General features: G+C 36.8%; 1 protein-coding gene across 1 annotated transcript; it reads left to right on the forward strand.

The window, feature by feature from the left end:
* The first annotated feature begins 145 nt into the window (after positions 1-145).
* LOC113108637 (coenzyme Q-binding protein COQ10 homolog B, mitochondrial-like) lies at positions 146-14,471 on the forward strand. The gene is made up of 5 exons (XM_026271875.1): positions 146-298; positions 2,829-2,981; positions 12,047-12,239; positions 12,381-12,482; positions 13,020-14,471. Exons 1-5 carry the CDS (start codon positions 198-200, stop codon positions 13,185-13,187), a joined length of 717 nt encoding a protein of 238 aa, XP_026127660.1. The 5' UTR covers positions 146-197; the 3' UTR covers positions 13,188-14,471.
* Positions 14,472-14,701: the final 230 nt, after the last annotated feature.

The following is a 14,701-nucleotide window of genomic DNA, read 5'->3' on the forward strand; positions in this document are numbered from 1 at the left end:
CCCGTGACACTTCTGCGCACTTCTTCACACACTTACGTCAGTAGGCTACCTACATGAGGGACAGAAGAACGAACCAATCAGAGACCAAGGAATACAACCTCAGCCAATGAGATCCTACTGCAGGTCTCTGAGAAGGCTGGTCTTCGAGACGGAAAAGAGTTCTTGACGGGAGGAGGCGAGAGAAAGGCGAAGTGAAGATGGCGAGAGGCTCCCGGTGTTTGAGAAGAGCGGTAGTGGAGTGTATCAGAAACCTGCCATCCACAGCCAGTCGAGAAACACCTGGCAGGAATGGAGTGAGGTAATTAACGACGGTTTAATGTTTCGCACTGTACATATGCGCTCATGTGAAGATCGAAGTGGTTAAGTGGAGTAACGTTAACTCGCGAGCTGCTTTCTTTGGTTTGACGGTTAGTTTCGCTCTTACAAGTGGAGCGAATTAAAGTCCAACTTGACAACTTTGTGTCAATAAAGCCTTATTTATCGTCCAACAATGTATTAAAACTTATGACGTGCTCAAATAAATGTGTTTTAAAAACTACGTTAAGGAGGGGCTGTGAGGGAGTCACAGAACTGGTTGCCAGATAGCCTAATAAGTGACAGTGGAAAGTTTCATGTATCATGTAAAGCTGGTGTTTGTTCATATTTATGTTATTTATTTAAACCCAACCAATGCAACCAAATGCTTTTTAAGGGGAAATAACACAATGGTAGGACTTTTTTTTTTTTTTTTTTTTTGAACAGCTGGTGTTTATACAGATTTATTAATTTAAGGTAACTGCAGAACAAAAGCACTCAAATTATTTTTATTAGGGAAATGCAAAAGACAAATTTCGCACCCATCATGACATTTGCATATAGTACAAATGATTTCATTAGCAATTCTTTCCAAGCACCTTTGCAGGTATGCATTTACAGGAGTCTGCAGCATGTGACATCACAAGCCGAGCTGTGACGTTTGTCACCTGTGGCCAGGGACTTGGTGTACCCCAACCATGTGCTGGGCAGCAGAATGATATAACTGCTTGGCATAAGGCCATGTCAAGTGTCTGATGGCGACTGTTATGTCAACGTTGGCTGTCACAGTTACGCCATGCTTGACAGCTCTTGGCAGCTCTTGTACCAGCAATAATGTGCATGGATTTGGCAGCCACTCTTTCCATTGATGAGATATTGTGCCATTTATAGAAAAAGACCTCATTCCCTTGTGTTTCAGATATGTGTGTGTGATTGATACGACTTCCCTTGACTTGCTTGTGGTGGTCAGTGATTATGCTCTGCTTATGATTTGTGTCTTGACAAATGGAGGGCAGGTGAACATGTCATGGGATGTCTATCTTGTATTTCCTTTAACCCTGGTCCTGCCGCATGAATGCACTGCTTCTTAAAGTTTTGCAGTTATTGATGAACTGTTTAAATGAAGAAGTACATGTTCCAGTGCACAACAGCTGGTATTGTGGATTGCTTGTGTGGTCTTAATTTGTATGGCCGGTTGCATCACAGTTGGCTTGTTTAAGCTCCTCCTTTAGCATTTCAAAAGCTTGTCATTCAGAGCTTTTGTAAATTCAATAAAACCAGAGCATAGCAAATAATACGATACAGAAAACCCTTTGTACACACTATTACATATACATTTTGCACAAAGGTGTCATATAGAGTATTATATGTAAATTCCATGCAGCTATGTCTAGGCAACACATACTTCTCACATTCTGTTTACAGTTTAGTAGTTGTAGTTTCTGTTAACTCCGCTGTTATTGACAGCCATCGTTAGCCGATTCAAATCTACAGTTGAGTGTCTCATAAGAATTATAATATAACTTATTAACGATTAGAGATGTGTGACCTGGCGATAGCGATTTTTGCTGATTTCGATATCTTTCTGAAAAATATAATTGCATATATATATATATATATATATATATATGCAATTATATTTTTTTAGAAAGTTATCAAAATAAATCTATTATTAAATATATAATATAAGATGCCATTGTTTGGTGAGGTCCAGTTGGGGAGTTACGGAATGGCCCGGCTCGGCAATATCATATTGCGCACTCATTAATTGCTTATTTACTGAACTGCAACATACCACACTATTCAGTGCCAGTCCCGAAAAACGAATGTGATTGAAAATTGAAAATCGAATGCCAACCCACCAAATGAATATTCGAATAATCAAATATTCTGGTCCAGCCCTAATTACAGTGTTTCTTATAGCATTCTGTTTTATATAATTTTCTGTTGATGTTGAAATATCATTTTACAGTTTATAACTACGGAGCCCTGCAGATGACATGCAAGAAAAATAAATAAATCGTGTACACAGTTTACTAATTTGTTCCCTCAGTGTACTAAAATGTGCACACGATTACTATTTTGTTCCCTCGATTTGTTAATTTGTTTTTTTCAATGAAGGATTTGTCAGACTGAGTCTCACTGAACTGCCTCAATAAATGGAGTAATTGCACTATATGTTTGTGTGTGGCCCACAAAGGACAAATCCAAAAAAACTTGTAAATTTTCCAGTAGTCTGTTCATTTTTTTATTCTGAAAATACATGTTATTGGCTTTATATTAAGGCCAAATAGTAATTGTCTATGATCCTCTGGATAAAAGGCTTTGTCTTGATTAAGAGTCCTAATCTTGTTAATTGCACAAATCTGTCTGTGAGGCTCATGGGTTCTCTCTGCTCATAGGAGACATCTGCTATCTTAAGACATCCAACAAGCCCACAGGGCCTAAATTATTTCAAGTACAAAAAGTCTCATACAGTTTTTTTTATGCTGTTGTTGCTGAATGACATACTTTCACCCTCTTTTTTTCAACAGATATCTGTCTTCATGTGGGATTCTGATGACCCGGGTGCCTCCCCTCTTCAGGGCTGTGTCGGGTCGTGCTGTAGTGGCTCCAACAAGGAGCTTCTTCAACTTCTCGGAGACCTTTAACAAGAGAAAGGAGTACTCTGAAAGACGCATCATTGGGTATGTTTCCAACCTAGTTGGATATATGGTGCATGATCTGTTCCTATTTTTTTTTTATTTTTTTTTTATTGAGGTCCATGATTACCTTAGCCCCAGTGTCCCTGCAAATGATGTTTATGTAATAGGGCATGGGAATAATATTTGGTGTCAGCTTTCTAGGTCTCTGGGGTTATTGGAGTGTGGATCTGCACCGTTTACACATGTCATCACAAGTTACTTAGGAACAACTTTTGAAGCCTGAAATTTTAGAGCAGAGGGCTCCGTCCAGATCAGATGTCCTGCAGAATTTAGATCCTGCAGTAATACAGCGCCTGAGCTCATACTAAATTAGATGAGCTTGTCTACAGTCTATGAAGTATGCAGGGATTACAATTTTCCATTGCTACGATGGATTTCCTTCAATTGATAGTTTTCACGTGATGTCGCACACTCTTAGGAACGCCCACCTGGAGGGCAAAACGAAGATTTGCTCCACTGACTGCTAAATAATATTTTACGCAGTTTACATTTAGTAATGTAGTAAAATGCAGATATTCAAATGTGAAATTCAGTAAACCCCTTATTGATGATGTATATTTTATACAGGCAAGCATATGAACCCAGAATATAAACCCAATGTGCAAAGTTTCACGATAAATGGTTTCCCATAGAAAACCATTATAAGGAAAACATTGAACCATTAAGTGGATTGCGTTCATATTCCAACCTCATTTGCTTGCTTAAGTAAACTATGCATCATTAATATAGTGATTACTTAATTTGATCTCTTAATATTACAGTTTTAAATATATTAAGACACTTCAAGTGTTTTTATAATGTTTGTAGCACTGTTTAATGATTGAAATATTGCTGCGGGTGTTTAATATAGATTGGAAATGGCTAACACTTTAATTTTGTTAACATACCTTTGTTTTATTGTAACATGCAGCGCGTTGTTCTTGTTCTGCCGGCACACCAAAAATCATCCTTGCCATGGCTACACCTTCTCAGTGACAACATTGTAATGCCACTCGCATCATTCTCAGTGTGGTTATTAACAAAGAACACAGAGCAGAACTTGAATTTTGATAACTTAATAACAATTCTACTCATTAACGTAACATTTGCACATGCTTTCGAGTCTTGAGAACTCACTCGCGTGCTATCATTTTCTGTGCTCCCACAGATTGTGATGAGGAGAGCTTCAGTTTTTAATAGTTATTAAGGGAGTTTGCAAACCGTTCAATAAACAAGTGCCTGATTTTGCTCCATTTCTTCAACGAGATTAGTTCCAAATATAGTAAAAGCACAGCCGCTTCACTTCTATAAAAGCAAACACAGCTGAGTTTCATTAATTCAATGACAGTGCTTTTTTGAATGAATCTAGTAAGTCAGTGATGCATGATTACCCATTCATAAAGACAGTCACTTGCTTTATTCCTGAACGAATCAGTCATGTGAACGAATCAATTTAATCAATGATTCAGTGATTAAATCAGTGACTTGCTGCCACCTGATGGCGGATCTAGTTTAATTTTTAGCTTATTTCAGTTATTTCAATCATTTAATATTTCTGTATTAAAAGTTGTATATTTAAAACATTAATCTCCACATAAATGTATGAATTTAATTGCACTCATGCCTCATTAAACATCTGAAAATGTTTCTACAAGCCACTTTTGTGTTCTGTGCCACCTCTGTAGGACAAATAATTTTTTATTAATACTAATTTCATATGATTGGTAACTTATTTGTCCTATTCTACTTCTTATGATGTTGTTTTAAAAAGAAATTTTAAAAGCTTATAAACATTTTTGAATAAGACAGGGATGAAAATTATGCCATTACAAAGGTAAAAAGAAAATACCCCTGTAAGTCACTTTAAGGAGTCAAATGTCACCTTGTATTAGGAAGGATCATTTTTGATCAGAATTTTTTATAATTGATAAAACGCAAGACGGTGCTCCTATTTTTTATTTATTTATTTATTTTTTTATCAAGAGAACAAGTGCTCCTTAAAATAATAGTAAGCATAGAGCCATGTGCCTAAATAAACCTCCTGCTGCCTTTCATTATACAGTGAAGACTGCCCAGGGCTATTTTACAGTTGAACAGATTATAGTTACACCTAATTGAAAAAATTAAAGTACTGTTAATTTAATTTTTATCTTGTTACTGTTTTTGTTTGTGCCATTGATTGTCATTAATTTACTAGTGCACGTGATTCTTGGGTGTGGAGGGTGCATGGTCCATGGGAAATAGTCCTCTCACCACAGCTGGAAAAAATCCTAGGAAACACTGCATACATTTAATAAAATTAGAAAAGTGCCATTTACTAAGACAAAAAGAAAATGCCCCTGTGAATCACTTTGAGTCAGATGTCACCTCATATTAGGAAGGCTAACTTTTGATCAGAATTTTTTATTATTGATATAGATTTTTTTTTTTTTTATTGAAGGTGCTCCTTAATTTTTTAGGGTTGCACGATATATATCGGCCGATGATGAATGCACATCTAGTCAGTAAAGCTGGTTATCTAATCAGCGGTAAATTCCATCAGGTGTGTGATTTCATATACTACACAGAGCCATTGTTAACTGACAAGCTGCGCAAATCCACATTCATTATCATGTTCACTATTGACCGATATATATCGTGCACCGCTAAAAAAAAAATTTAATTAGGAGGACAAGGGTCTTTAAGGGCAGGATTGCAACTAGTCATAATTTCCCTTTGTGTCCTCAACATTTACTGCTTCAAGCAAATCTCTTATTGTATTATTTAGAGATTTTGCTAAATCCACTTGTTTTAGCATCCTTGTAAACCTGGAATTGAGTCATTAAGTTGGCTTGAAAAAGCCAACTTACTGATCTACTATTTAATCTTATGTTGTTGGCTTGGCAACAAGCCAACATACTGTTATGCTATTTAAACTTCTTATTTTTATTTTTTTTCTTATTATTTTTCTGAGCAATGTCAAACGCTACTCCTCCTAGGGCTTTAAAGCCACAAGCCCCAAACTCGGCAGACACCTGCGGGATAGAGCGGTGCAGGTTGCTATATCTTTTCAGAATGATCAGACTTTTTAAAGTAATAACATGATATATTCGCGGCAGCCAACTGCCCGCGAGCTAGCGATGTATTTCTCTGAACACTTGAAGTCCACAGAGAAATTACAGCCTTTCACATTAAAACACTGCAGCGAAACGGCACAAAACAATTAGAAGAATATATTATACACATGAAAATGAGTGTTTATATGTGCTTGTGAGATTTATCTGTCAGGCTGAACATCGCATCGATTGCTCAGCGTTGCATAACATGGTAAAGCAGGGAGCTACACTGAGACCAAAAGGGTCGCATGCATCACTGATTATTTTTGTACCTACTTATGTGTTATGCTATGATTTAATATGACCATTTATTAAAACAGAAATGTGTATTTTAAGAATACGTTTTATAACGTAAATTATGTCTCTGGCCAAAGAACAGAGAGAAAGACGAGAGAGAAATGAGCGCTTCCAAAAATAATATCACAGCGAATTGCACGAATCCACCCATTAGAACACAACAAGAGCAGAATTCAGGTGTTTTTGAACTGTTTATGTGTGCAAAATGAAATATAATTTGACAGCGTGATACAGCTTATGAATACTGGAAGGAAAAAAAGTCACGACAGCCTTTTAACTCTGGAGTCTATTAACGCATATACGCGTTTTGAGTCATTTTCTCCTGATAACCCCGAAATTTACTAAATTAAACTTTCAGTTTTAATCGAGCAATACATCAATCGAATCTGTAAAGGGTCTACTTTTTTTTTGGATACAAACATAATAACAACAAAACTTTGTGCACTTATAAAATAAATATAACAAACAAGGTGCAGCCTTGGTCTGCGCTGATCTTCATTTACAAACACGTCATTAAAATGAACTGTAACTCCATGAATATTCAACGAAGAGACATGAGAGATATATCTATAGAAAGCTTGACATGTCTACTTTTAAACAAAACAAGTGCTGCCGAACAAATATTCTGTGATAAAGTAATCCATATCAAAACAACGCGATGTCCATTTTTCACGTCTAATGTGTATGGAAGGCCAAGAGGGTCAAATAGACGTGAATTTTAACGTGTCTCTGTAAAGGGTCTACTTTTTTTGGATACAAACATAATAACAACAAAACTTTGGGCACTTATAAAATAAAGATAACAAACAAGGTGTGCTGTCTGCAGCCTTGGTCTGCGCTGATCTTCATTTACAAACACGACATTAAAATGAACTGTAACTCCATGAATACTCAACGAAGAGACATGAGAGATATATCTATAGAAAACTTGACATGTCTACTTTTAAACCAAACAAGTGCTCCCGAACAAATATTCTGTGATAAAGTAATCCATATCAAAACAACGCGATGTCCTTTTTTCACGTTTAATGTGTATGGAAGGCCAAGAGGGTCAAATACACGTGAATTTTAACGCGTCAACAACACGTTAAATACGTGTATTTCATGCGTAGACAACACGTATTTAATATTATTTATTTATCGGCACTGCACAACATGGTAAAGTCATTTATATATTTTTTAATAGCTTCTTAAAATACTATATTACTCCGATATTATATCCAATATTGTTTAACACGTTAAATACATGTTGTTTACACGTGAAAAATCAGCGGGTATTTAACATGTATTTCATGTTGAAATACACGTGAAATACACGTGAAGTACACGTTAAAAATCAGTTTGAAGAGGTCAATTTCATTGGCTGCTGAGGACTTGGGTCAAACCACTTCTGTGAGCTTAGAGGGCTGTACCATTCATAGACAGTCAACCACCATTTAACATGCTATAGATCAGCTTATTCAGCTTTATTATTTAGTCTTTTTTCTTTTCTGTTTTGTATAGCCTATAGAAATAATATATTTAAGTTTCAGTTTTATGAAATATTTATTTTATAATAAATATTAATTAAAATTTTGTGGTGATAGTATAAAGTTTATAAAAGTTACAGTATTTTGTAATGAAACAGGACTTTTTGTTTAGCTCTTGACTCGCCAAAGTATACTATATATAGTGTCCCTTCTTTAATTTTTCAGTAATGTGTGATAACTTAAAATATGTTGTCAGTACTATTAAAATAAGATTACATTGAATGGTATTTAGGAGATTATGGTTTTTGCATGACTTATTTCGCATTCTGCTAGATAACCCTGTCGTAGCTGTTATCATAGCCTAGGCTTTTTATTAAAAAAAGAAAACAGCAAGGGACCATGGAAAAAGACTGTTGCAGGTGTATTTTTTTATGGTATTATTATTTTTTTTTTTTTGCAGCAGGGCAACTCAAGAATGTTGGGCACACAAGTACTGTGGCTCTTTTGCCCCATGGCCAAGATGGCCAAGCCAACATCAAAGTTAGTTCACTAACTTTTAATTCTAGTTATTATTATTCTTCTGAGCCAAATTTTAAACACTATCTCCTCCTAGAGCTTTCAAGCTAGAACCACCAAACTCGGGTCAGACCTTCAGACTGGTCTGACTCGGGTTGCTATATCTTTTCTAACTGATCCAGCTTATGGTTTTCGTAAACCAGACTACCAAAACCACCTTAAATCCCATAGACTTTCATTGAGGGGGTACAAACTCATTACAGCTTTAATATATTTAAGCTGTCTACTACCATAGCAAACCTTAAAAACTCTCTACTGAGAATACAGCTAAAACCAGCCTAAGCTGATCAGTTGTTTTGGCTAGTCTCCCAAACTGGTTTTTAAGTGGTTTTGACCACTCTCACGCTGGTCTTAGCTGGGTTTTAGCTGGTTTTTACTGAATCCACTGTTTTTAGCTGGTTTTTGCCAGATTCGCATAGAAACATGCTAACAACATGCTAGTTACTCACTTATCAGACTAGAAACATGCCTATAACATGGTTTTAAAGTGGTTTCGGCCACTGTCATGCTGGCCTTAGCTGGTCTTAGCTGGTTTTAGGTGGTTTAGTATAGAAAAATGAAAACAACATCCTAGTTACTTGCTAATCAGACTAGAAACATACTTCTAACATGGTTCAAAGTGGTTTTGGCCACTGTCAAGCTGGCTTTAGCTGGTCTTAGCTGGTTTTAGGTGGTTTTCTTTAATGAATCAACTGGTTTTAGCTAGATTATCATAAAAACATATTAACAACATGTTAGTAATTTGCTAATCAGTCTAGAAACATACTTCTAACATGGTTTAAAGTGGTATTAGCCACTGTCAAGCTGGCTTTAGCTGGTCTTAGCTGGTTTTAGCTGGTTTTCTTTACTGAATCAACTGGTTTTAGCTAGATTATCATAGAAACATGTTAACAACATGTTAGTAACTTGATAATCAGACTAGAAACATACTTCTAACATGGTTTAAAGTGGTTTTGGCCACTGTCAAGCTGGCTTTAGCTGGTCTTAGCTGGTTTTAGGTGGTTTTCTTTACTGAATCAACTGGTTTTAACTAGATTATCATAGAAACATGTTAATAACATGCTAGTAACTTGCTAATCAGACTAGAAACATACTTCTAACATGGTTTAAAGTGGTTTTGGCCACTGTCAAGCTGGTCTTAGCTGGTTTCTAACTGAATCAACTGGTTTTAGCTCGATTATCATAGAAACATGTTAACAACATGTTAGTAACTTGATAATCATGTCAAGAACATGCTTTTAACATGGTTTTAAAGTAGTTTTGGCCACTGTCACGCTGGTCTTAGCTGGTTTCTAACTGAATCAACTGGTTTTACCTGGATTAGCATAGAAACATGTTATTCACTTGCTAGCCATGCTAGCCACATGCTAGTCACATGTTAATCATGCTAACAACATGCTAGTTGTATACTAATCATTCTAAAAACATGCTAGAGACATACTAGCAACATGTTAATCATGCTACAAACATGCTAATGACATGCTAGTCACTTGCTAATCATGTTAATAAAATGCTAGCAACATGCTAATCATGCTACAAACATGCTAGCAACATGCTAATCATGCTAGCAAAATGTTAGCGACATGCTAGAGACATGCTAATCATGCTACAAACATGCTAGCAACATGCTAATCATGCTAGCAAAATGTTAGCGACATGCTAGCAACATGCTAGAGACATGCTAGCCACATGCTAATCATGCTAGAAACATGTTAGAAACATGCTAATCATGCTACAAACATGCTAGCAACATGCTAATCATGCTAGCAAAATGTTAGCGACATGCTATCAACATGCTAATCATGCTAGAAAAATGCTAACAACATGCTAGAGACATGCTAGCCACATGCTAATCATGCTAGAAACGTGTTAGCAACATGCTAATCATGCTACAAACATGCTAGCAACATGCTAATCATGCTAGCAAAATGTTAGCGACATGCTAGCAACATGCTAATCATGCTAGAAACATGCTAACAACATGCTAGAGACATGCTAGCCACATGCTAATCATGCTAGAAACATGCTAGCAACATGCTAATCATGCTAGAAACATGCTAGCAACATGCTAATCATGCTAGCAAAATGTTAGTTACATGCTAACAACATGCTAATCATGCTACAAAAATGTTAGCAACATGCTAGCAACATGCTAATCATACTAGAAACATGTTAGCAAAATGCTAATAATGCTACAAACATGCTAGCGACATGCTAGCAACATGCTAATCATGCTACAAACATATTAGCAAAATGCTAATCATGCTAACAAAATGCTAGCGAAATGTTAACAACATGCTAATCATTCTACAAACATGCTAGTGGAATGCTAGCAACATGCTAATCATGCTAGCAAAATGCTAATCATGCTACAAACATGCTAACGACATGCTAGTCACTTGCTAATCATGTTAATAAAATGCTAGCAACATGAAAATCATGCTAGCAAAATGTTAGCGACATACTAGCAACATGCTAATCATGCTCGAAACATGCTAACAACATGCTAGAGACATGCTAGCCAAATGCTAATCATGCTAGAAACATGTTAGCAACATGCTAATCATGCTACAAACATGCTAGCAACATGCTAATTATGCTAGCAAAATGTTAGCGACATGCTAGCAACATGCTAATCATGCTAGAAACATGCTAGTCACATGCTAGCAAAATGCTAATCATGCTAAAATCATGCTCTCAACATTCTAGAAACATGTTAACAACTTTGCTAATCATGCTAACGACATGGTAGTCACTTGCTTATAATGTTAATATGTTAATCACTTTCTTTTTTAAACTTCTTAACTTTTCAAACTTTTAAATTTTTAAAACTTTTTAAGCTTTTCAAACTTTTTACATTTTTCTAACTTTCTGGCCAGGCTTTTTCAAGCCAACTTAAAGTTTGAAAACAAACTTTACTATCTAGTTTCTATAAATATTTTCTTATCTGTTATCTTTAACGTGAAGGTCTTTAAAATGCTCCAGAATGAGACTTTGAAATGTAAGAGATGTCGATGTTTACCTCGTTGGACCCTGTGTACACAAAACTGACTGCAAACAAACAGTGTTTGACCTTTCGAGAGTCATTCCCACACTGATAGAGTGTGATATCTGACTGGTTCTCTGAATCAGCCATCACAAATATTTCAGTGACAGCACTAAATCCAATCTCAACTTCAGCAACAACCTTTTTTTGGGGGGGGGGGGGTCACACCTGTACAGTGATGAGATCTATTTTAGGCATCCAGTGAGGTTATGAGCTGCCACGACTCATAACCATATCTCAGTTAGATCCATATTGCACTCTGCACTCATTGCACTCTTCAGACTATGACTGCGGTCTGTGTTGTGGCATAATGACTAAAGCTTAGTGCTGGTAATCAGAAAGTTTAGGAGCTATCACTCTTGTGCTCTTGAGCATTTAACCCTGAATTACTTCTTTGTATTTAGTATACTGTAAGTCACTTTGAGTTAAAGTGTCTGCTAAATGACTACTTGCTTGCATAGGAAAATCCTATCCCCCTAAGAAGTCCACTCCCAAAACAAGAATAAGACAATTTGTTGTTAATGTCATTTGCACACAGGACACCATTGTATTATCCTGGCTAACTGTCTTTTCCTTGGCTCACAGGTACTCAATGCAAGAAATGTATGAGGTTGTGGCCAAAGTAGAAGACTACCTGCTGTTTGTGCCCTGGTGCAAACGCTCAGAAGTTGTATTCAGCCGCTCTGGATTTTGCAAGGCCAAGCTGACTGTGGGCTTCCCTCCTGTGGTAGAAAACTACACTTCACTCATTACTACAGTTCGCCCGCATTTAGTCAAGGTATGTACATCATTTTATTTTCTTAAGTGGATCTATTTTATAGATTATTTGCATACAAACACTTCATAACACTTTTGTTGGCAATACAGTGTATGAGCTTAAAAAGTAATTTTTAACTCCCTTGCTTTTTTGCATCTTCAGGCATCTTGCTCTGATGGAAAACTTTTCAGTCACTTGGAGACGGTGTGGCGCTTCAGCCCTGGTCTTCCTGGCTACCCCCGTACATGCACCCTTGACTTTGCTGTAAGTATTACAAGCACTGTCTGGTTTATCATCCTCAGGTGAAGCTGGAATGAGATGTACTATTAAACTTTAATATCAAATATTAATATTAAGTATATTTAAAGGTGCTTGCCAAAACTAATACTGTTGCTTATATTTGCAGAGGTAGTTCAATCAAAAATTAAAGTTTTGTCGTCATATGCTCGCCCAAGCTAAAAGACTTTTGTTCATTTTTAAATGCAAATGATATTTTTAATGATACCTTTGAATTTTGCCCCTCCATTTAAATATGGTAAACAGAAGCTTTTCTCATGTCATGAAAGCAGATATGAACTTAAGAGGTTTGAGTTCCAGTCACTTTCTCTTGTATTTCTGAGAAGTCTTCAAGTCCTTTGATATGAGCCATAAAATTTATGTATTACCACATTTGATTCAAAGCAGATTTTATTTATTTATTTATTTTTAATTATAATTTTACATATGGAACACTAGCTTTTTAAATCTTAAATTATCTAAATTTCTACCAACTGTTGATTCCAATCTTTTGTCTGTTCCTAGATTTCCTTTGAGTTCCGCTCGCTCCTGCATTCTCAGTTGGCCACAGTTTTCTTTGACGAGGTCGTGAAGCAGATGGTGTCTGCCTTTGAGCGGCGAGCGTCCAAGCTATACGGCCCGGAGACCCAGATCCCACGCGAACTGATGTTCCACGAGGTCCACCACACGTAGTTCATTCCACAGCTTCAGACGGATGGGGAGGGGATTGTTGTTTCAGGGAACTGGGGTTTTTATTGAAAGCGTACATTTAAGAGTATTACAAAGATAGCTGAGAGAGCGGGAGCTCTGTGTGCCTGTATGTCGTCAGTGCCTGGTCCAAAAAACCAAACCAAACAGTTAAAAAAAAAAAGAAATTATGCAAAAAAAAAAACCTAACCATATGTGGCTGGATATTTTCAGGGATAGCCAGATTGTGCCCACTGAGCCCTGTTCCACTACCTCTATGTTAACTTTTTAAAACCTATCAGGATGGCACCATAAGCCGTACATTTTAATAAGAGGACCTTGAGATGGTTTTTAAAACCGCTGCCAAAAACCATAATGGCTTCATGAATGGCACAAAAGACAAAAGGTCATGGGTTTCTTCGAGAGGATGTTATTTTGAGATATTTTATGGAAAGATTATGTTACAGTTTATACGACAGGTGAGTGATGTATTTATTAGAAAGCTTTTAAGTGATCCTTTAAGATTTCAAGAAAGGGATGAGGAGACTCAACTTGAGTGTGTGCGTTGCGTGCAGAAGACTGACTGTTGCTGCAGCCGAATGCACAAAGTGCTATCAGGGTATCAAGGCTACACACTGGACTCCGGTCTGTTGTATTCTTGCATACCAGCACCAAAAAGGGCATGAAAAATAAACTCTAAGAGGCTCCCTTTCACCACACTGTCTTGTGTTAAACCATTTTGCACAGTTTAGTACCGGCAGTGGTGCTCCAGTTCACTCCTCCGATGATGTAAAGATTAAAGAGGTGTGCAATATGTTTGTATGATGTTTTTACCAGACTGCTCACCCATCTATGATATCCACTGCTTCTAAAAGGGCCCAAACTCCGGGAAACGGAGCTGAACGTAGCTAACCTTTCCCAGAGCTCTCATCAGATTGTAGTGAGGTATCCTTTAAAGATTCCAGTTCATACCCTGCTCGTTTCCACATGCTTACTGCCTTACAGAGAAGGTTTCATGTTATTTATCATTATCTCAAAAACATGTATACGAGTATCTTGTATTTATTTCGGTTATGGGTTAAGCACGTGTACATATCTAGTGTAAGGCCACAGACTAAACTTTAGTGTACAATTGAGCTATAAAAAACAAACAAATTGATAACCTTTTTCTTTCTTTTTTGGGATCTCTTCTTTTTGATTGTTTTAATTGAGGTGTTTTAATGAGCGTGTTGTGGGTGAATATATATCCTGCCTGCATGGTTTATAAACTATTTTTATATGTAAAACCTAGCCTTGTGTCTGTTTGTTTACCCACATCTGGTTCTGACTGGTTTCCATATTTAAAATAGGCTGATCATGAGAGGGATAATAATAGAAGGCTTCTGAGTAACCTGTGTCTTGACCTCTAGTGGCCAGTGACAGTGATGGCCCTGAGATCCAATTACAACTCTGGCTCTGTTCCAATTAAATATTAGCATTATGCTAAATGTGCAGGAAATACAGTATGCTGCCTACTGCTT

The sequence above is a fragment of the Carassius auratus genome, chromosome 9 (genome assembly GCF_003368295.1).
Source record: "Carassius auratus strain Wakin chromosome 9, ASM336829v1, whole genome shotgun sequence".
Classification (NCBI taxonomy): Eukaryota; Metazoa; Chordata; class Actinopteri; order Cypriniformes; family Cyprinidae; genus Carassius; species Carassius auratus.

What these genes read in the sequence shown, in the direction of transcription:
- LOC113108637 (XM_026271875.1), top strand. Translation starts at nt 198, where the DNA reads ATGGCGAGAGGCTCCCGGTGTTTGAGAAGAGCGGTAGTGGAGTGTATC. An exon ending in TCTGAAAGACGCATCATTGG is followed by an intron (nt 2,982 to 12,046) that starts GTATGTTTCCAA and finishes CTTGGCTCACAG; the next exon opens with GTACTCAATGCAAGAAATGT. An exon ending in CATGCACCCTTGACTTTGCT is followed by an intron (nt 12,483 to 13,019) that starts GTAAGTATTACA and finishes GTCTGTTCCTAG; the next exon opens with ATTTCCTTTGAGTTCCGCTC.